General features: G+C 37.8%; 1 protein-coding gene across 3 annotated transcripts in view; it reads left to right on the top strand.

Moving 5' to 3' along the window:
- Positions 1-23,415, top strand: part of SMOC1 (SPARC related modular calcium binding 1) — a 177,975-nt gene that overhangs the window by 107,169 nt on the left and 47,391 nt on the right. For 2 of the 3 annotated variants that reach the window (XM_063439985.1, XM_063439984.1), the window contains exons 6-7: positions 11,843-11,932; positions 13,866-13,946. In XM_063439985.1, coding sequence (XP_063296055.1) covers positions 11,843-11,932; positions 13,866-13,946 — 171 coding nt within the window. The remainder of the gene's footprint in view (positions 1-11,842; positions 11,933-13,865; positions 13,947-23,415) is intronic. The other variant, XM_063439986.1, reaches the window with a different exon arrangement.

The raw sequence follows: 23,415 nt of genomic DNA, 5'->3' as shown, positions 1-23,415 counted from the left end.
AAATGAAGGGCAAAATCTCTCAAATTCGATCCATAATGGCACAAGAAATTGCTCAATTGACACACAAAAATACAGATCTACAATTTCAAAATGATGCTTTAAAATGAAACATAGCTAAACGTGAAGTAAAAACCACAGATATTGACGATAGATCAAGGAGGCAAAATCTCAAAATTTGAGGCATACCAGAAGCAAATGAAAGCCTTGATGTATCCTAAATTGCTGGGTTCATATCCTATAGAAATAATCCATAGGTTGCTAAGATCTTCAAATATTACTCTGACCCCAAGAGACGTCAGAGCTCGAGTTAGGAATAAAAGAAGATACATTTGCGGATCTGTCACCAACAACCAGAGCAAATTGACGATTATTTCTAGATATGATCAAATGCCTAAGGGAAAATAATATTCTATATAAATGGAGATTCTCCACTAAACTGATCATTTCTTATAAGGACTCATCCCACCTGTGTCTAAATCCAAGCCAAGCTAAATTAAAATTGATTGAATGGGGACTCATGAAGGCAGAAAATGATACATTAATTACTCCAGGATCAAGTTAAGCAAAGGGATGAAGATAAAGTAATGGAGCTTATACATTTTTGGATCTAAACTTTTTTTTCACTTTCTTTGCTTTTTCTACTTCCCTAATACAGATACTGAGAGTCTATGGATTAAATATATCTATGAAATCACATAAGAGACACTAAGTATTGTACATAACAGGCTTCCCAACAGGAAGTGTGGAAGCCAAGTTAAATAACCCTATACTATCACAGGCTTTTTTTTTTTTCCTCTTATAGAATTTAACATTAAGAAATAGTTGATTAATCTAAAATAGCTATTTAAAGGACTTTTTTTTTTTTAATTCAGGGATTGGATTGATGATCGCGGCATGGGGGTGTGGGGCCTCGGGTCATTACCTCCATGGGAGCAGCTATATGGCGGCTCTTGAGGGGGCGATGAGCAAGGGCCCGATGTCAATATGTGATGATGGTTAAACTATTTTGTGAATCTAATATCAAGGTATATATTTTTGAAATCTGATATATATACTGGCCCTATGGCGGCTTCGGATAGGTTGATGTATTGAGGTCCAGCATTGCAATGCTCTGGATATTATTCTAATCTATGAATCCAATATTAGGACATATATACTGTAAGAAAGAAAGAGAGGGAAAGGAGGAGAGAGGGGAAATATTGTTTGTTTGTTTTTTGCTCTTTCTGCCGTGCTGCAGTGGGATAGGCTCTAACATAGATTTAACATATTTTATAGCCTCGCGGAATTACTGTCATGCATTGTACCTGGTGGTTAATAGGGACTTTTATAGCACTAGATGGAAAATTTTCGATTCCATCTTTATGCTATTAGGATATATGTATACTGTGCCTACTTGTATAGGCATTGTATTGTATTGAGTGTTATTGTCATTGGACGGATTCTGGATATAATGGAGAACATGGTCACTGTGGTTGGAATAGGATGGTGACTCTCAAGGGTTGGAGCATGGGGATAAAGGTAATTAAAATTCACAGGGATTGAATTTCCCCTTTTAAAGAGCAGATATTTTTGATCTTCTGAATAGATACCATTTAGACATTGCTTTTACTCAGGAAACACACTGGAAGGACATAGATATGGGATTGTGGAAATATCGTAAATATCCAATTATATATACATCAAGCTTTTTAGGTAAAGATAATAAACTTTTTGTTCAAATCCCCATTGACTGCCCGTTGGCCCCTCTTCTTTATGTCCTTACAGTAGAAACATTGGCGGGCCTTTTGAGAAAGACATAGTCATAGTCAAAGGTTTCCCTTTATGCAGATAATGTACTGTTAACATTATCATCTCCTGAATTTTCTTTTATCGAAGTTCTAAAGATATTACAGACATTTAGTCTGTTTTCTAATTATAAATTTCTCTAAAACTCAAATAATGTATTTTTATATTTCTAATTCTAATTTTCAAACTCTAAAAGAAAGCTATGAAACGTTGGATTGGTCTAATAAAGAGGTACAATACCTAGGTATAAAACTTTGTTCAGAAGCCTACACTGTATAAAAATTATTCGGAGCTGATTATAGATCTTAAAGAGACAATAAGTAGATGGAAGGGCCTAGAGATTTCTTGGCTCGGATGAATAAATATACCTAAAATATTGTATATTTTTGGACTTATTCCGATCCCAGTACCATCCAATATAATAAAAGAAATGGGAATTATTTTATCCACATATGTTTGGGGAGCTAAGAACCCAAGAGTCCCTGGGCCTATACTTAAAAGGAAGATAGACTCAGGAGGACTTGGATACCCAGAATTACAAAATATTCATGAAACTTGCATGCTTTCCCATTTATTTATGTTAAATATTAAAAGAGATAAAAACGTGGGATGGTATAATTTAGAAAGGAGCAAATGTGGAGGGATCAATCCTTACTTGTTTTGTCTGGTTAGATTACAAACATTTTAGACCACTAAAAATCCTGACCAGATTAATGGGTTGGCTCTTTAAATTTAGAAAGAGGTTAGAAAACAGACAAACCTTACATTTTATCACTAGAGCTAGTCCTGTCTCATCTCTCTCTTTGTACATAGAAAATTTGTACATCTCCCACTGGCAATCTTATGATATAAAAACATTATCAGATCTATATGACACTGATTCGATAAATTCATTCTCCCACTTGCAAGATAAATATGGTCTTTATCCTTGGGAAATATTCAAATATATTAGGATAAAGCATTTTCTTACTCCAGGCCTGCCTAGACAGACAGTTATTATGGATACCCTACATATTACACAACTTAATTCAAAACAAATTGGTAAATTTATGGAAAATACATTTTTCAAAATAAGTCTAAAGCCATGTCTAACTGGGAGAGCGACTGAGCCTTTACTGTCCCATTAGAGATTTGGAACAACGCATGGCGACTCACGAAAACCTTAATGCACTGTATCAGTCTGCATGAGCAATATTTCAAGTAAATACAAAGATGGTATATGGTTCCCACACGGCTTGTAAGATTTTGCCCTAATTCAGAGAACTATTGCTGACGCTGCCAAAACCACATGAGTACACAAACTCATATATGGTAGGAATGTCCAAGTTTGGCCTATATTAAAAGATACATAGAGCTACAGCTGACAGGTCTTTTCTCATTAACAAATATCTTAATGCCACAAGCATTTTTATTTCATAGTGATTTGCCGGTCACAGGCAGACATAATAAATATTTATGCATTAATATCTTTGTAGCAGCAAAAATGTGTTTAGCCAGACATCGGAGAAGTATTTCTATTCCACCATGGACAGAAATAAAAACTCAAATAAACTTTCAGAGAGAAGTAGAGAAACGTTTTTTTCTGATAAAGAAGCCAAGACATTAGATACATACAATAAAATTAGGGATCCATGGATTCAATATTATAGAACTTATCACCCTATGAATTGACTTAACCTCACGAAACTTCTGCCCCCCTTGAGGGCCACCTATAATACCCTTCCACCTAATTAATTACAAGTGGACAATAATTCTCTGACTATATAGTGATAAAATCATCTTTCTTTCCTTTTATTGTCTCTTTAGATTTGTCCAGAATCCGTCCACAGCAATATGTTATATGTTGTAAGTTATAATTATCTATTATTCGACGAATATTTGGAATATATGATATGTGTGAGAATGTCTTTTTATATCTTGAATAATTAATAAAGACAAAATAAAAAAGAATGTAGCTGGTAGCATTAAAAGGTGTGTACAGAAAGAATAACTCTTTCTTTATGATGTGCCTAATCCGAAAGTGTCTATTTTTAGCTTGCCTCCTTAGTGTGTATACTTTTTGAATGCATTTGCCAGGTATCGATGCCAAATCTAAGACCTCATCATTTACTTCATAGTTTAAATAGTGTGAAAACTCTGGAGGTGTTCCTGTTATGGGGAAAAAATGACGACCTGTGATTAATCATCCCTAAATCTTGTGCAAAGGACAAACTTATTAAAGAAGTATATTTATATATACTATATACTTGTTAAAATGTATATTTTATTTCGATATGTGCCTTATTCTTTTAAGAATACTAGTCTAATGTTCTTGTTTTTTTTTTTGTTTTTTTTATAAACATTATTAAAAATAAAAAAAAGTCATAAAATGAACCAGTGCCGTGATGGTTACATAGTTACAAAGCTGAAAAGAGACTTGTGTCCATCAAGTTCTGCCTTCCTCACATTTGATTTTTGCTGTTGATCCAAAAGAAAGCAAAAAAAACAAAACGAGTTTGAAGCACTTCCAATTTTGCAACAAACTAGGAAAAAAATTCCTTCTTGACCCCAGAATGGCAGTCAGATTTATCCTTGGATCAAGCAGCTATTACCATACATTGACAAATGATATCCTTGAATATTAATATATATGCATCTAGTTGCTGTTTGAACATCTGTATGGACTCTGATAAAACCACTTCTTCAGGCAAAGAATTCCACATCCTTATTGTTGTTACAGTAAAAAAAACTTTTCTTTGCCTTAGACAAAATCTTATTTCTTCTAGTCTAAATGCATGACCTTGTGTCCTATGTAAAGTCCGGTTTGTGAATAGATTTCCACACAATGCTTTGTATTGGCCCCAAATATATTTGTATAATGTTATCATATCCCCTCTCAGGCGACGTTTTTCTAAACTAAAGAGGTTTAAATTTGTTAACCTTTCTTCATAGCTGATATGTTCCATTCCTTTTATTAATTTTGTAGCCTGCCTCTGCACTTTTTCTAGTGCCATAATATCCTTCTTTATAACAGGAGCCCAAAATTGCACAGCATATTCAATATGTGGTCTTACCAGTGTTATTCTTATCCAGAGAATGAATGCCCTTTTTCCATGCATGACAATACCTTACTGGCCTTAGCCACTGCTGATTGACATTGCCCAGTGTTGCATAATTTGTTGTCTATAACAATTCCCAAGTCCTTTTTGTGTGTTGTTATCTCCAATTCGCTTCCATTAAGGGTATACGTTGCTTGTGCATTCTTTACGCCGAAGTGCATAACTTTGCATTTTTCAACATTACATTTTATTTGCCATTTGAGTGCCCAGTCCCCCAGTCTATCTAAATCCCTCCGTAGCAAAGTAATATCTTGCTCACATTGTATTACTTTACAGAGTTTTGTGTCATCTGCAAACACTGAAACATGACTTTCAATGCTTTTTTCAAGATCATTTATAAATATGTTAAATAGAAGGGGTCCCAGAACAGAACCCTGAGGGACACCACTTGCCACCTCTGTCCAGCTTGAATATTTACCATTAATGACAACTCTTTGTACTCTATTTTAAGCCAATGTTCTACCCAAGAACAAACCTTTTCACCGATTACTGTGAGTTTGAACACAAATCTATTTTGTGGAACTGTATCAAATGCCTTGGCAAAATCCAAATAAATCACATCCACTGCAGCACCCTGATCTATACTTCAACTTACTTCTTCATAGAATGCAATCAAGTTAGTTTGACATGACCTGTGCTTCATAAAACCATGCTGATTTTTGCTGATAACCATGTTCTTCTCAAGGAATGCTTGAATATTATCCCTTAAAAACCTTTCAAATACTTTTCCAGCCGCAGAAGTTAAGCTCACATGTCTATAATTTCCAGGCACAGATTTTGAACCCTTTTTGAATATAGGAACCACATCTGCCTTCTTCCAATCCTCCGGAACACTTCCTGAAAGAAAAGAATCTTGAAAGATTAAAAAAAGAGGTTCACTTATTTCTACACTTGGTTCCTTAAGTACTCGTGGATGATTACCTTCAGGCCCTGGAGCTTTGTTTATATTATCTTTAGTTGCTGCAGCACCTTGTCTTGAGTTAACCGATTACAATTTTTCTGCAAATTTTTAGCCGCAATCATTTGCACATCTATTGCTATGGGTTTTTACTTAATATATACGGAGGAGAAATAGTTATTTAAAATTCCTGCCTTTTCCTGGTCTTCATTAACTAACACCCCCATTCCAGTTTTTAGTGTACCTACACTTTAATTTTTAGTTTTTTTTAGAATTTATATACATAAAGAATGCTTTGGGGTTGGTTTTGCTCTCTTTGGCTATCATTTTTTAATTTTGAAGTTTAGCGCATCTAATCGCCTTTTTGCACGCATTATTGTCTTCCTTATATCTTTTATAGGATGCATCTGATTTGTCCGATTTAAATGCTTTAAATGCCCTTTTCTTATTTTTAATCTCTTGTTTTAATTCTCTACTAAGCCACATTGGTTTCACTTTGTTTCTTTTATATGTATTACCCAATGGAACGTACTGAGAAATGTACCTTTCTAATATTTGTTGGAAGATGTTCCATTTATCCTCTGTGTTCTTTTCACTAAATGGTCTTCTCACTGCAGCCCAATTCTCCTCTGGTGAAGTCATCAACACTGATGATCAGTGGCAGTATGTCCATAGGGGCTCTTGGGGGCAGCTCCCCACTAGCTTTTTTTTGGGATGGGGAGGTAGGGGGGTTATTTCTAGTAGTTTATAAAGATTGTTTTCTCAAAGGGAGGATGATAAGCAAAAATAATTGGGAAAAATTAATGTCTCATTAATTCTGTAATAGGTTTCCATTTTGCAGGGTCCCTCCACCTTCATTGGTAGCTGATTGGAGAAGCTTACTTGAGTGCATCTAGACATGTCAAATTGGCAGGTTTGAAAACTGCCCTGTTTTAGCAGGTTTTGCACGTGCCTAGTCTCCTTTTAAGAAGGAATGTCAGCAATTTCCATTAACTTGCTATGCTGGCAGCAGAGCCAGCTTCCCATCAGTGGAGGCATGCTATTGGTCTCTCTATTCAGGGACCATCATTGGCTGATAGCACCACAGGGTGGTTTACAGTTCCCAGTGGACATAGAAGCAAGAAGCCATCATGGAAGCAGCAAAGGGAGAGCACAGCAGCAGCCCCTGTCCCCTGCCAAATGTAAGTGTATAATATTATATTTCTCTCTCCCCCAATAGCCCCAGTGAGTGCCTGAGAGCTGATTAAGCAATGGAATTTGCTCAAAATATATAATTAATATATAAAGCCAGGGAAACCCAGGGGTGACAATGGGAGGGGGGCATTTCTGACATACAGCAGTGATATATCAGTCACTGATAGTTTTAATAGCTCCTACTGCACATACCCACCATCTTCTTTAAAGCCTTCTCTACAGCGGAGACCTGAGACATTCAAGCTGTGGTTGGTTGAAAAGTTGCGAAGCTTCAAACTGCAGGACTGGGGCTGTAACTCTGAGGACTGAGCGGAGTCTGATTTGGCTGTGTTCTGATATTTCAAAATGTAAACAGTGCTGTTTCTCAGATATGGCACTGTTTACAACCACAAGGCTGCAGGGCAGCAACAGTGCCCCAAAATCACTTTATTAAAATGAAGGGATTCTGGTGCTTAAGAGTTTTACTTCACGATCAGTGCCTGCAAAGACCAGCTGGTACTTTAGGGAAAAGTAGTTTACTGGTAATTATTATTTTATTAGTTTAGTAGTTTATTATTAATATTATTTTATAATAGGCAGAGAATTTCACAAGGAAAAAAGTTGTTGTGTTCTATGAATTTTCAGTTTAGGCCCAATAGATGCCATCCTCATACCCCTAACCTCCCCTCCCCCCCCCTTCCCCCCTATCCTCCCTACCCTCTCCCTCCCCCACCCCCCCCCCCCCCCCAGCAGGAAAGTGGATGAGCAAATTGTATTCTGAATTTATTGTATTTGTTTTTCCTAAGAGAAGAACTGGCTGAAGATGGGATGTAGGATAACTGTGTGAAGGGAAAGACTTTTTAAAGTACAACAGTTTCCAGCTATTAATCAGATGAAATTACATTTGTGGTACATTCTAAACAGTCCCCAGAGCTCACAGTTTGTACTGATAAGTGAAACTTTCACATTATCTCAGCAGCAGGCAGTACTAATGCATGTCACGTGTACTCTTATATGACCGTGGGTTACGTGGTTCACAATTGCTCTTTATATGGCAACCTTTGTTACATATCTGTACGGTATTTAAACAAGAAGAAATAATATTGCTTAATGTATCCGATAATAGCTTCCCAAGAAATTACTCTTACTATTAGTGACGCCTAGAAGAATCAGTGTTGTAGAACTTTGACATGGTGCCATTGAAGGATCTGAGTGAGAAAGTCCTTTGATTCCTATCAGAATAAATATATTGTACATCGCAAACAATTAACTTTTCTCTGGTTGACTCGGTAGAGTCCGGTGTTGCTTTCACTCGCATTCACAAATCCTGTTCCTCTCCTCAAATGTCCCATGCAAGAATAGGCAGAGCTAGTGAATATTGTCCTTATGGCTGCATTTCTCTCAGCCACATAGTGAATTTGTCAATCAAGAATCAAAAAAGCTGAAGCATAAGAGGGCTCCCTGCTGTCTCCATAGACTAGCTTTTACCCAGAAGAACGGGAAGAGAAGAATTGCTGTCACGATTAGCACATTCAGAGCATTGCACTCCCACTTCTAAGAATTACTCTTTTCTTAGATCGATGCACCTGCAAGCCCACGTGTTAAAGCCGGAAGAAATGTCCTTCATCCCCTGGTTTTACATGCTAGTTCCACATCTGTATAGTTACAAAGTTCTGAATAGGAATAGAATAAAGTGGTTTAAAAAGAAATGTATGGTAAAGTTTAAAAAAACGTTTACAGTATTATGCTTACATTTAAATAAGTTAGTTTACTTTTGCCTTAACCAATTATAAGTTAGTTCTTAAAAAAAGGACAAAATCAATACAGTGCTCTGTACAAGTGTGTCCATCTATCTAGCAATATTCGCCCGTTGGTCGTCTGTCTAACTGTATGTATTGGTAAGAGACACATTTTGTCTAGGACAATAAATGTGTAAAACATTAAACTTCTTTATGATCCTAACCATCTGTAAGTGAGATTGCAGTAAAATTATGGACAGTTCCACCTGTGATTACTTATTACAAGCTCCTTAGATCTGTCTGATGCTCCTAAGTCTAGCAGATTTAACTGCAGGCTTAACTCAAACCATCACCCAACTGTTTCTATTATTGTAGAATTACTAATGCCATGTATGGCATCATTCACCATCTATGCTTTTACTGGAAATAATATGACCTGTGGACTCATGGTATATATTGATAGCGGCCATTTAGATTGCTAAAGTTCAAAGGGAAGGTAATTGGGATACTGCAAAAGAAAGTTTTTTTTTTTTTAAATATATATATATATATATTCGTTTTTTTTCCAATATGGATGTAATTTCTGATATTGGGGCATTAAATCAAAAGCATTGTTTGATCCCAAGAGAAAGATCTCCACTTCGTCTCGGATATTCTTTAATCATGCTTTAGAAAAGCAGATGGTAACAAAAAGGTTCCGTCACTCAGCTATCTCCAAGAGAACATGCTCTCACATTGCTAGTACGATCTTCTTTAAAGCGTAACTATCACATCTCAGTTACAGTGTTAAGCAAAAGGTTTGTCTTCAATACCAGTATATTTTGTTTGTACATCCGATTAAAAAATTTAAGTAATAACTGTGCACTTACTGATATTCCATCGATGAGCAGAGTCATCTTAACTTGCAGTTATTCGAGTGCCAAGCTGCTACCCTTTTAGAATTTCTTTAAGCATAGCCTGTACCTGTAATGCCTTCTGTTAATGGTGTTCAGCAATTACACTATCCTCACAACTGGCACCATGCTTTAGTTGGTATCCAATGCATAGAGAATGTCATTGGAGATGTTCAACCATAGCTTCACCCCTGCTGCCTGTAAGGAAAATGTGAGAGGAGCAACAAAGCGAGGAGCTTAGTCTATGACAATGTCTCTAAGACGGGATAGGACAGGGTAACAGAAGCCAATTTCAATGCTATCAGCCAGCCACTAGAGGCACTTTCTGGAATTTCACAGTGTGACTCGGTGAAATGATGCTGAACGTCTTCACGCTCTACATGAGGGCGTCCAGCATCACTGAAAACCCATATGAAAGCATTGAGGCAATACTGTCCGATGGGGAAGGCACAATTTGCATGGTGCTCGCTGCGCATGCGCGTTAATCCCCCCCCCCCCACATCTTTGTATTCTTAACTCTAAAGTGTTCCTTTAATGCTCTCTTGGACTACTCTGGTGACTTCAACTCTCTTGACCCAGTAATAGCACACAGTGTGGTTCATTTATCTAATTATTTTCACTTGCTATAACTATTATACATGCTGTTTGTACTCTCTATACTATTATTTAAAATGTGCAGCTAATTCTCCAAATGCGATGGTCTGAAAAGCTACTTCTTCTGAGACATTTTAAATATTATTGATCCCTATAGTCATTTAAAACTGTTATCCTGCAACCTCGTCAATTTTTCTTGTGAATGTATCACTACACAACCAAAATAGAAATGTACAAAAAACAAACAAAATCAAAATACTGTGGGATACAAATGGCAATGTATCTGTAACCTTACTAGTCTTCTCAAAGAGAAAATCCAATAGAGAGCACAACGTTTATATATTCCACCACTTGTCCTGCTATAAATGAAAGAGCTCAAAGCAGAAATGGAGAAATTGATACAGTTCATGTAAGCTTGCCTCTGGGAGAGTATACCTCAATGAGCTACATCATGTATTACTCTGTCCTTCCCCTGCCTGCTTATGTTATCAAAGACGGGTATAACCATCAAAACTAGGTGATCAGCTTGTATACACGAAGCAGCACTATGGTTGGAAACTTTTTTTGTGCTAGTTATGTAAGTTCTTTCCTAATTACTATGACCTACCTTTATGCCTGGATACAGCATGACTGCAGTGACTGTGATGGTTCATCTATCAATATATTCCAGGTATTAGTAAATATTATTGGAACTTGGTGCAATAAGAAGGAAATACAAGCTAGGGGTGCGGCCAAACGCCTTTATTAGTTTTCCTCTATTCTGTATGCTGAGGGGGTAAAGGGAAATAAATACCAGGTAGGTACCAAGTGAATTGCCTGTATTTCCTTCAACCCCACTGTAAAAGGAGTTAGGGGAAGGTATAGGGGTCATTCAGCAAACCCTTACATGTTCTTGTGCCCCTGGAATCCACAACACATGGTGGGATAGAAGAAGAGGAAAGTCATTACCCGCCTTGCATGGTTAATAGGACCTAAACCATGCATTCTAGAAAGTGGGCTATATACACCAAAAAACAATTTGTAAATGTATGGCCTTGTGCTTTGTATATTTTCTGTGGAGGGATGGGTTGTTTTTTGGTTCTGTCTGTATGGCAGGAAATAATTCTATTTTTTTTTGTAACCCTTTTAACCTTTCTCTTGAATGGACAGTAGTTATCTATATTAACATTCCACTGCAGAAAATATACATAATATACTAAAATATTTACTCATTCGTTACATTACACTTTTTTTTCACATGATGTAAAAAAGAATTGTTAACCACTGTCTCCCTCCAACACGTGGAGTTATGTAACTGATTTTTAAGATTAACTTTAATCATTTTTTTTTTTAGAAAAACACAATAAAAAAATTGTTACCTATTTTATATGGCTCTTAAATAGCAATGCTACTTTGTGAAACGGGAAACCAAAATGTAGCTCGCCAGACAAAAAGGAAGCCAAATAATAGTTTTCACCTATAAATACACATTCTGATAAAGTGAAATTTAAAACACCTATTGCACTAGCATTATCTTAAATAAAGAGATCACCTGTCTTGAGATTTTATAAGTTGTGTTTTTATTTGTTGTGTGTCTGTATGTGTCAACGTGGCTGAGCCATGTGCAAACTCAAAACTTCAACAGTTCTGTAGAGTAGATAGCATTTACCCCAATAATGGTAGTTTCTTTTCGTTTCTTTCTCACTCTCAATTCAGATGATGGATCAAAGCCGACACCTACCATGGAGACACGGCCAGTTTTCGAAGGAGACGGTAAGAAAATATACCTTTTAATAAACATTTTAACCGTCTTGTGCTGTTATACGAGGCCTTGGGTAGATTAAAATCGAATTATCTATCTAGTTTTGATCATTAGCGTGTTGCGGCAGAATTTAATGCAACCAAAAAGTTCACCAGGCACTCAAAGTGTCAACGCCGCAGGCAGATTTAATGGAACAAAAAAGAGCAGCAACGTTTTGACCTACTACGAGGTCTTTTTCAAGCTCAGAATTTAATGTCAACTATACATTTTTTTTCCCAATTCTAATATTGACTGTTGGTTTATTTGCATCAGCAAGCAGTTAAAACTAATAAAATGGTCCGTAAGTGTACATGCGAATAAATCTATATATGTACAGTATGTATATAGCAATGTATTGAAGAAATGTCTGGTTATCGCAAAACATAATAAAACTCCCCAAACTGATGCAAGTAAAAAACTTTGATATTTACTCATTAGGTAATGTACAGTAAGTCTTCATTATGTATTTGTACAGACACTCCATTTGTAATCCCTCAAGGACACGATGGACATGACAGACATGTTCCATCAGGATTCCCTTTTATTTTTAAAGTTGTGTCCATAAGGGGATATTCCATACATTTATAGTAATCAATGTGAGACAGATATTTAAAATGTATCTTTACAAAGTTAGAATCTTTTTTTCATCACTTTGATAATATACTGTTTTCGCTATAGACTGATCAATATAGGGTTTTTTCTTCATTCATACATCATTTTAGCATTTAGCATTTTTGTCTAAATTCTTTCCCAACAGCCATTGCATTTAGGTGGTAAAAGGCACGAAGTTAGGAAGCTGAAGACATGTTCTTTAAGATGCCACAATCAGTAAAATTAGTGAGAGGACAAGTCTGTAGGCAGCACGAGTTTCATTGCTCCATTATACTGTAGTGGACGACCAGGTAACGGCTGCAGATCTGTGTGGTCCTAAAACGTATGCAATGATCTTTCACCAAACCAGGAACTCGGTTAGCTCACACACTTTCTATAGCATTATTGAGATTATCCAATAATCTGTGCTTTATGGCTCTCTGCCATAGAAAGCTGAACTTCAACTACAAAAAAAAAATCCAAGTCGTAACGTTATATATGAAACCTTTTTGTAGAGATTAGTGGGAAACACTTCAGGTTTGGAAAGAAGGGCAGAAATGGACACGTGGAACAAAACTAATTATAATGTAAAAATAAAATAACCTAGAAAAGTAATTAAAAAGAACACCTGGCATATTACGATTTATTTAGTTGGAGCTTATCTAAGTCTGCAGTCCACATCATGTGTTAGGTAAATAGCAAACGGCCATAGCAATGTGTTATTTACATCTATTTAACAGTGATCTGCACCTGTTTCTAGTTTCACTGGTTTTGACCACTTGACGGTTTCCGAAAGTGACAGTGACCTGCAGGTCAGCAATTTCCTGCTTGCAGCACATGGCAAGTCAGCACTTTGACTCAGGAAGTCACCTTCTAGCAAACCCAGGTCACTTGCTTATAACTACACTGCATAACGGGCAAGAGATCATTTAACAAAGTGACAAGTATACCACTTATGCACACTGGGTCCCATTTTTTTCATACTCATTCAGTACACTTGCATCAGTTTAGGTGGAAGATTTTAATGACAGGTCAATAACTCCTGTAAGACTGTAACGTGAATGGGAACATGGAAAATAGATTCTTTACCTTCCCAAGTGCTGGTAAGGGATATGGGGGGACAGTTAACTGGTCGAGAAGGGTGGGGGGGGGCCTTTGTGTATCTTTTTATATTTCTGCTTTCCACTACTTTTTGTCCACGTTCAACCTCTTTTGCTATGGTCGCATTATGGAAAAGTTAAAATGTGATCATTTACAGAGGAGAAACCAGATTTCTGCAAAGCCCAAACGATATCATATCTATTTGCTTTTCAGACATCACGGCCCCTACACTTTGGATCAAGCACCTAGTTATCAAAGAAGCCAAAATAAATAGTTCCAGCATGAGGCAGTCAGGTAAGTGCTTTATTGAAACTGATTGTTCCATGAATATTTTTTGTTTAATTTTCACCATGATGCGTTAGAATAGTCAGCTTCATGTATGTATGAATGTGTGTGTTTATTTGGAGTCTGCTGAGAGAGGTACAATTATTAACTTTTTATTTTAATTTTAATAACAGGCAATGTTTTTAATGACAGGCAATATGCACAGGAAAAAAACCCAATGAAATTTAAAAAGAATATTAAAAACACTATTGTGCAATATCCTCAGGAATATATTGTAGCAATATGAACCGTAACTAGCTACATCAAATGATCACTTTTCACAAAGCTTTAGTAAATTAACTTAATTTTACATTCTAATGTTAGTACAATATATTAAAATGATAAAAAAAAAAAATATTCAAAGCGAATTTAAAGTAAATTTTAAATCTTGGCCCAAACTTGCATTTGAGAATTATTACAACCTGACTATTAGCCTACATTTTGAAATCTGCTTTGACTTAAAGGACCACTCTAGGCACCCAGACCACTTCAGCTTAATGAAGTGGTCTGGGTGCCAGGTCCTTCTAGGGTTAACCCATTTTTTCAGAAACATAGCAGTTTCAGAGAAACTGCTATGTTTATGAATGGGTTAAGCCTTCCCCCTATGTCCTCTAGTGGCTGTCTCATTGACAGCCGCTAGAGGCGCTTGCGTGCTTCTCACTGTGATTTTCACAGTGAGAGCACGCCAGCGTCCATAGGAAAGCATTGTGAATGCTTTCCTATGTGACCGGCTGAATGCGCGCGCAGCTCTTGCCGCGCGTGCACATTCAGCCGACGGGGAGGAGAAGAGGAGAAGAGGAGGATCGGAGGAGGAGAGCAGGAGGAGATCTCTCCGCCCAGCGCTGGAAAAAGGTAAGTTTTTACCCCTTTCCCCTTTCCAGAGCCGGGCGGGAGGGGGTCCCTGAGGGTGGGGGCACCCTCAGGGCACTCTAGTGCCAGGAAAACGAGTATGCTTTCCTGGCACTAGAGTGGTCCTTTAATTCACATTTCCCAACAATGGCCTTGATTTAATAAGATTTCCGAATGACTCAATACTTTTAGAAATACTTTCCAAATGATTAATCTACAGAATTCACCTTTAAAGTCTATCAGATATTTTGTAGATTAATCATTTGCAAAGTTTTTTCTAACAGTATTGCATGATTTGGAATGCTTATTAAATCGAGGCCAATGTTAGTGTCTTCATATAAACTCCAAATATAAGTACGCATTAAGCAGCTTACTATCTGTCCATGTGGCACTATTCCCTTACATCTCGTCCTCTCCTTTGTCATAACACTGACTTTAACCCATCTCTTTAATCACGTGTCTACCACTGACCATGTCCCTGCCTCTTTACTGCACTCATCACACCTATTCTAATGTAGGCACTCTCTTGATACTACCTCTCTGGCCAAGTATCACTTTATATCTCCGTTACCTTAATCGCTACTTGACTGCCATCGTAACAATCTACCAAGAGCACTCACAAAAGTGACTTAAACCCCATTCTCTCCTTTAATCTTTCAATGTTTTAATTGATTTTGACACATTTTGCTACCAACGTCTTCTGCAAATCTCTCTTTATTTGGGATTATTTATATTTTCATAGGTTAAAGCCAATGTGCTTTAAAAAGCTTTCAAGGCTTAATGCAAACACAAAGCTTAAAGGAACACTATTCCTAACACCATGGTACCCTGTCCCTATTCGAAGTAATGTCCCCCCCGCCTGTTTGACATAACATTCGTAAAATAAAAGGTTTTACTTACTTTTTTAACCACTCCTCTTGCGCTGTTATTGAGGAGACATGGCTTCATTCGCTGATGGCCAAATTAGTGTTCCTCGTAGAGGAGATCTAGTGTCATGTAGATGAGGATAAAGGTCTAGCTGACTGCCTCAATGAATATTTTTGTTCGGTATTTACAGATGAAAATGAAGGAAAGGGACCTCAGTTAAGAATAAGGATAAATGAGTCATTTATTACACGTGAGTTTACAGAGGAAGAGGTTCTATTTCAACTGTCAAAAGTAAAGACAAATAAGTCAATGGGACCTGATGGAATACACCCAAAGCTATTAAAAGAGCTTAGTGGTGTACTAGCAAAACCATTAACAGATTTATTTAACCAATCATTGATAACAGGAGTAGTCCCAGAAGATTGGAAGTTAGCGAATGTTGTGCCCATTCACAAGAAAGGTAATAGGGAGGAGTCGGGCAACTATAGGCCAGTAAGCCTTACTTCAGTAGTGGGGAAAGTGATGGAAACCATGTTAAAGGATAGGATTGTTGAACATCTAAAAACACATGGATTTCAAGACCAGAGACAACATGGGTTTACTTCAGGGAGATCATGCCAAACTAATCTTATTGATTTTTTTGATTGGGTAACTAAAATTATAGATCAGGGTGGTGCAGTAGACATTGCTTACCTAGATTTCAGTAAGGCTATTGACACTGTTGCACATAGAAGGCTTATCAATAAACTACAATCTTTGAGTTTGGATTCCAATATTGTTGAATGGGTAAGGCAGTGGCTGAGTGACAGGCAACAGAGGGTTGTAGTCAATGGAGTATATTCGAAGCTTGGGCTTGTCACCAGTGGGGTACCTCAGGGATCTGTACTTGGACCCATTCTCTTTAATATTTTTATTAGTGATATTGCAGAAGGTCTTGATGGTAAGGTGTGTCTTTTTGCGGATGATACTAAGATATGTAACAGCTTTGATGTTCCAGGAGGGATAAGCCAAATGGAAAATGATTTAGGTAAACTAGAAAAATGGTCAGAGTTGTGGCAACTGACATTTAATGTGGATAAGTGCAAGATAATGCATCTTGGACGTAAAAACCCAAGGGTAGAGTACAAAATATTTGATAGAGTCCTAACCTCAACATCTGAGGAAAGGGATTTAGGGGTGATTATTTCTGATGACTTAAAGGTAGGCAGACAATGTAATAGAGCAGCAGGAAATGCTAGCAGAATGCTTGGTTGTATAGGGAGAGGTATTAGCAGTAGAAAGAGGGAAGTGCTCATGCCATTGTACAGAACACTGGTGAGACCTCACTTGGAGTACTGTACACAGTACTGGAGACCCTATCTTCAGAAGGATATTGATACCTTAGAGAGAGTTCAAAGAAGGGCTACTAAACTGGTTCATGGATTGCAGGATAAAACTTACCAGGAAAGGTTAAAGGATCTTAACATGTATAGCTTGGAGGAAAGACGAGACAGGGGGGATATGATAGAAACATTTAAATACATAAAGGGAATCAACACAGTAAAGGAGGAGACTATATTTAAAAGAAGAAAAACTACCACAACAAGAGGACATAGTCTTAAATTAGAGGGACAAAGGTTTAAAAATAATATCAGGAAGTATTACTTTACTGAGAGGGTAGTGGATGCATGGAATAGCCTTCCAGCTGAAGTGGTAGAGGTTAACACAGTGAGGGAGTTTAAGCATGCGTGGGATAGGCATAAGGCTATCCTAACTATAAGATAAGGCCAGGGACTAATGAAAGTATTTAGAAAACTGGGCAGACTAGATGGGCCGAATGGTTCTTATCTGCCGTCACATTCTATGTTTCTATGATTCTATGTTTCTATGTCACGTTTTTTTTTTGGTTTCTTTTTTTGACACGGTCAGTGCCGAGGAAGTAGCTTTAGTGACTGTGAATATGACCACCACTAGTGGTGTGTGTAACACTGCAAGGTAAACATTGCCCTGTCTGAAAAACTACAACATTTTACCATGATGGGTCAAACATACAGGACTACTGAGATAAAGTAATCCGGGTAACTTTAGAGGTCTATTAAGCCATAAGTCTAATTTTCAGTCTTGTGCTTGCTTTGAATACAACTCTGTAGTATTGTTACCAAGGTGTGCTGTAGTTGCAATAGTAAGGATGGACTCTTAGAACTGTAACCCCTTCAGAACACTTCAGAACATGTTAGGCAGATTCTACAGCTGTTTATCTGTCATCAAGGTGTTTAGTCACTACTGAAAAGTAGCCATGAATTTCACAGTACAAAAGTCACACAGCCTGAAAATAGGAGTATAAATATTGCATAAGCCTGTAACAGGTTGTGTGAGCACGATTTAAATCTAAATTATGTGGATGTATATAGATAATGGAGTTGACTTTAGAAATATGAAAAAAAAACTAATATCAAGTTACAGGATTTATTATAATTGATTATAATACTCACTTTTCTGCTGAGTTAAAACAAAAGCACAAAAAAAAAATGCTTGCACTTGTAGCTGTTCCAATCAAGAGTATATTTGCAGTGTGTGAAAACAAAACAAACAGTGTTTTTGTGAAACCATTTTTGTTAAACCAAAATGTAAAACATTCATGAGAAAAGGCAGGGGGAAAATTGTACCTTTATAAGTACAAACCCTGTACTATTTCCACAGGGTAACTATACCTTATGACAATAACTTTACATGTTGTAGAAAAAGGAAGAAAGGTCCAGGCACACCAAGATAGCAAACAAAAAGGCAATTTATATAAACGGCCAAATCACAACGTTTCGACCTACATGGTCTTTGTCAAGCTTTGTTGCTTTGTAATATAACTTTACATTAGGCTTATTTTTCAGTTTAGATATTTTTAAATTAGGAATACTAGGATTGATCTTTTGGGAGTCAAGATATGTTTAACCCCTTTAAGGACACATGCCATGTCATGATTCCCTTTTATTCCAGAAGTTTGGTCCTTAAGGGGTTAAACAAGAGAGATGTATCATCATATTGGGATGCAATAACTTTGGCTTTCGAGTAATTGCAGTTATTACTGGTACCTAAATGGTTTACAATTTACCACACAATCCTCACTATCTGTTTGCCAAATGTATTGAGTGTATTAGCATATACCAAATTTATTACCACATTTTTCTCCATTACACTAAACCTTGAGGCATCACAGATTCTGCACTTGCTGTTTAAGTTTAATTGATGACTTTTGGCCCGCCGACCCAGAAACACATAGACTGTCATTTTATTTGTTAATTCATCCAGAAGTTTGTTTTTGTAACTCATGCATGCATTGATGCCACTTCCTTACCCAATGGATGAATTCAGTAACGTTTATATCTATATCTGACAAAAAGTGGACATGTGTGAAATGAGGTTTGGGAAGACTTTGTGCAACATAAACTATCGGTAACACATTTTTCTGCCATCACGTCTTTTTTTTCTTTTTTTTCTTTTAGCAAGTGTGCTTGTGAATTTGCCATGTGTGCGTTGGTAGGCACTGAACTCACAAACGCACAATAGATTTTTTAGTAACTTTCTGAACTATAGCACTATAGGGTATAGGATAGGAACTATATTACACTATAGCGTATAGGGACTATATGGCACTATAGGGTACTATGGCGCTAAGAATACAACTTTGTATTCCTAGCGCTATAGTTTCCCTTTAACAATAAAGAGAGCTGCACATTTATAACAATACTATGAAAAGAATTCACATTATAATCCTCTCCTTCCCTCTAACAATATAATTCATTAGCAGTTCTTGCTGCACATCCCTTTTATGAGTCGAAATAGGTACTGAAGTTTATATTCTTAGTTATGTTTTAGAATTTCTGGATTTATAATGCTATTTGGAACATTCAGGTCCTGGTGTGATCCTCACTGTATAACATTACTTTCATAACATTCTGGAATGTAACATAACGTAGCTAAAACTACGGAGCATGATACGTCCCTAGAGTCTGGTTTATGGTTGTCATCAATATGTGTAGGTAATCTGACAAAACCAGTGTTAAGAGAAAGAGTAGAGATTTTGGCTTGAGTTTTCCCCTAGTCGCAAGACCATTAATAATATGTATATGAATCAGAGGCTAGTTAATCATTTTTTTTTTTTTTTTAAAAAGGTGCCAAGTATACATGATGGAGGGGTAAAAAAAACAAGCCAATAAGCTGCTCACATCCACTAGTGTTAAAACCGTATGGGGCTGTAAAAATAAATGAGTCTGCCTTGACAGTACTTGATAAACGACTGCTAAATAATATTATTTTCTTCTGTTCTCCTCCTATCTGCTACGAGAAAGAAAGCAAATTTATCAAATAAAGTTACTGACCCTAAAGCTGACACTAGGGGAAAATAATTCAGGGTAAAAGGGAAAAAAAATATTATTGTATAACTTGCCAGTGCAGTTCATTTAATGTATAAATGTTCAGAGATATAATAACAAATGGATTTTAATTTGACCAGGGATTTCAGTCTAACACATTGCATGCATTCACAACATACACTCCGACTCCTTATTAAGCGCTGTCCATTGTCCGCTCCTACCTTATATTTCCTACAATGTTATCCAGTCACGTTGGTGACAGTGAACTTGTAAGTACCCAAATAGCACATTTAAAATATTGCCAGTGGGTTATTGCTTGTTATTTTGGTCCGCCTTTGATTGCACCATTTAAAGTGGTGAGTTACAGATTGAGGATGATACTATGACATTTGCTGAAAAACTATTCTATGGCACAAAAAAGTGCCTGATACAACATAGCTCCAGCCTCGTTACATTCCTAATCCTACAGCAGATATAAGTAAACGTTGTTTTTAATATGCTGTAAGCTGTATTCCCTTTAGGCTTTTGATGTTGTGAGCAATCCAGGATTCAGGCGATAGGGTGTAGAGGTCCTCTGTTTATCTTTCTTAAAGAGTTCAAGTGCTAAAAGTATCAAAAAAAAAGCATAGAAGAAACACTGGTTGCAATTAAAGGGTATAGAATTTTCTTATAAAATCATAGTTTGTTGACCAGTGATCAGGTCGAAGCTTGTGTTTTTGGGGGGTTTCTATCAATCTTAGATCAACATTGTTAATCTCACAATCCTAAGAATGATGTTCCAACATCACAAAGTTAACATCAAGCAGAATGCTGATTTTGTGGGATTTGCAATTAATTAACAGTTTGAATATTATTGACAGAGAATCTGATAACCTAGCTTCATATGCATCCAGGAGCTGTGGTTAGCTTTAAAAAAAAAAAACATCTTAGGCATATGTAGTTGTGACGAACTGAACCTCTTCACATGTTCTTAGAGGGGCCTGCTGGCCAGCCTCTTACCAAAAGACTATGGGCCCTTTAAAAACCCATGTGAACAGACTTGGTTTGTGGGATTTTATATTCAGTTCGGGAACCGAACAGCCGCACAAACCGGAGACCACCCTGGAGCTTGTTAAGACTAATTGGTACTTTGTAGCAATTTTCACCGCAGTGTTCTAAGTGTTCATCTGGGTGGCTGCAATTCCTATGGACGACCACGAGGTGGCGGCCATCTTGTTCGCATGAAATCAGGCAGCGGTGTTTGGTCGTCGAGTTCATGGAACTATTTTCGTACACTGAAACTCCCGAACACCGCTGGACTTCCATGATTGCCTGCGATCAGTTCTACAACACTTAGAAAGGCGCTGTTCGGTGGAAACTTTCCCACGAACAAGGGGATCAAGCTCCAGGGTAAGACTACTGACTCTGTTTGGTAGTTTGTTCATTTTTAAAATACAGAACTACCGAACTAGACCGACCGCAAGCCCTGATTCTCTGGAACTGTTTTGGGCATGGGACCATGCGTGCAGTCGGTCAAATTATGACTTCCAGGAAATTCCTGACCCCTGAACTGATCGGGGGGATTTTTGGATATGTTGGTCACTCAGATCAGGGCTATCAGGGGATGTAACTCTTGTGGGGATTTTGTGTTTTCCAAGGTATTTTGGGGTTTTTGTAAAAATGTGTGTTTTCTGTGCCTGGAGATAATTGAGTTCAATACAGTGCTAACTCAATTATCTCCCAGTCACAGGGGATGGATTGATCTATTTTTTATGGGAGTGTCCTGGACCTGAGAGCCAGTGTAATCATGTATATGTTTTTACTGTAGTCTACTGTCAGGTCCAGGCGGGAGTGCCCCTTGCATGGGGACATGCAAGTAAGGCCAGTTGTGGCTGCCATTAAACAGATTTCTTTTTACCATTCATGAAGTCTAGGCTCATGTTTGGGGGATTGGAGAGCTATATTCACTCTGGAGATTGCTATAATCACTAGACTCCCTTGGATCACAACGAGCAGCCCGGTGGTTATGGTGTTCCAGTGCAGTGCTTATGGTACTCAAGGATTACTAGGAAGGATCGATTGTTCCTGTGTCATTGTGTAAGTGTCTAACATATTGTGAATTCCCCCCCTTTCATAATATTGTAAAGCGCTGCGGAATTAGCTGGCGCTATATAAATACCATTAATAATAATAATTCATGTACATGTAAATAGTGATATGCACATATCCGTAACCTGTCAAATATTCCAAATTAGTTAGTAACATGCTTACACAGTCTAACACGCATGCATAGACACAAGCTGACATGCATACATTAACACATGGACATGCACTAACACTCATAGTAACACACATAGTAACATGCATACACGAACACTCATACTAACATACAAAAGCATGTATACACTAACAAACATAATGTTGTAATATATCTCTCACCTACTGATTTACTGCTGCTCGATGAAAGAGGACAGGAGTGGTGAGGCCCTATCATGCTCTCCTGGTGTCTAGTGTCGGGGAGTAGGGGAGCTGTGTACTGACCAGCACTGCCTTCTCTCATGTTCTCCCTCGGTGATCTTACAGACAGCTTGTGCTGAGCTATGACATCACAACTTCCATCAATATGGAGGCCTCATTTGAATGAGAGTTGGGATGAAACGGCTCTCATTGTCACATTGTAAGCACACTGCTGGAACCATCCTCTAGTATTGTGGCAAACTGTTTAAACTCTTATGCTCGGCTCTTGGTCTCTTCTCAACGTCCGGTTTCTGCAGCTTCATCGCTCTCAGCCAATTAATGCAACTCTGTGCATAGAGATATGCACAGAATTGACATTAGCCAGCCCGTAACCCTTTATCTAGGATGTCTAATGGAGTTCCAGTGAAGCTGCCAGAGATGGAGTTACACCTCTGACAGCAAAGAATCTAAACTTCGTATGTGCAGTGTTTCATAGAACATTGGTGCACATACAGACTACAGGCACCTATATATAGTTTTCCTGGCACTAGTTTCCTCTTCTGTCAAGGCCCCCCCCCCCCCTGTCCGTGGTGCAGAAGGGTTTAATAACCCATCACTTACTTGGGTCCAGTGCCGATGTTCCTCCCTCCGAAGTTCTAAGCTTTCCTATGGAGATTCCGGCGAAGTCGTCTAAAAATCCGGAAGTCCCTCTAGTGCAGTGATGGTGAACCTGTGGCACGCCGGGCCCTTTCTGTTGGCACGTGGCCATAGGTCCGCTATTAATTCAGAGTAGGCACCTGCCTGCCCGAAACGGCAGGCGCCTACTCTGCTTCCGGGTCGGGAGGCAGGGGAGGGATCTGTGATGCAGCTTCCCTGTCCTCCCGCGCGATGCTGTGTGGAGCGTTGCCGAGCGTTACCATGGCAACGCTCCACACAGCATC

The sequence above is a fragment of the Pelobates fuscus genome, chromosome 13, assembly GCF_036172605.1.
Source record: "Pelobates fuscus isolate aPelFus1 chromosome 13, aPelFus1.pri, whole genome shotgun sequence".
NCBI classification, from domain to species: domain Eukaryota; kingdom Metazoa; phylum Chordata; class Amphibia; order Anura; family Pelobatidae; genus Pelobates; species Pelobates fuscus.
This window is presented reverse-complemented; position numbering and strand designations above follow the sequence as displayed.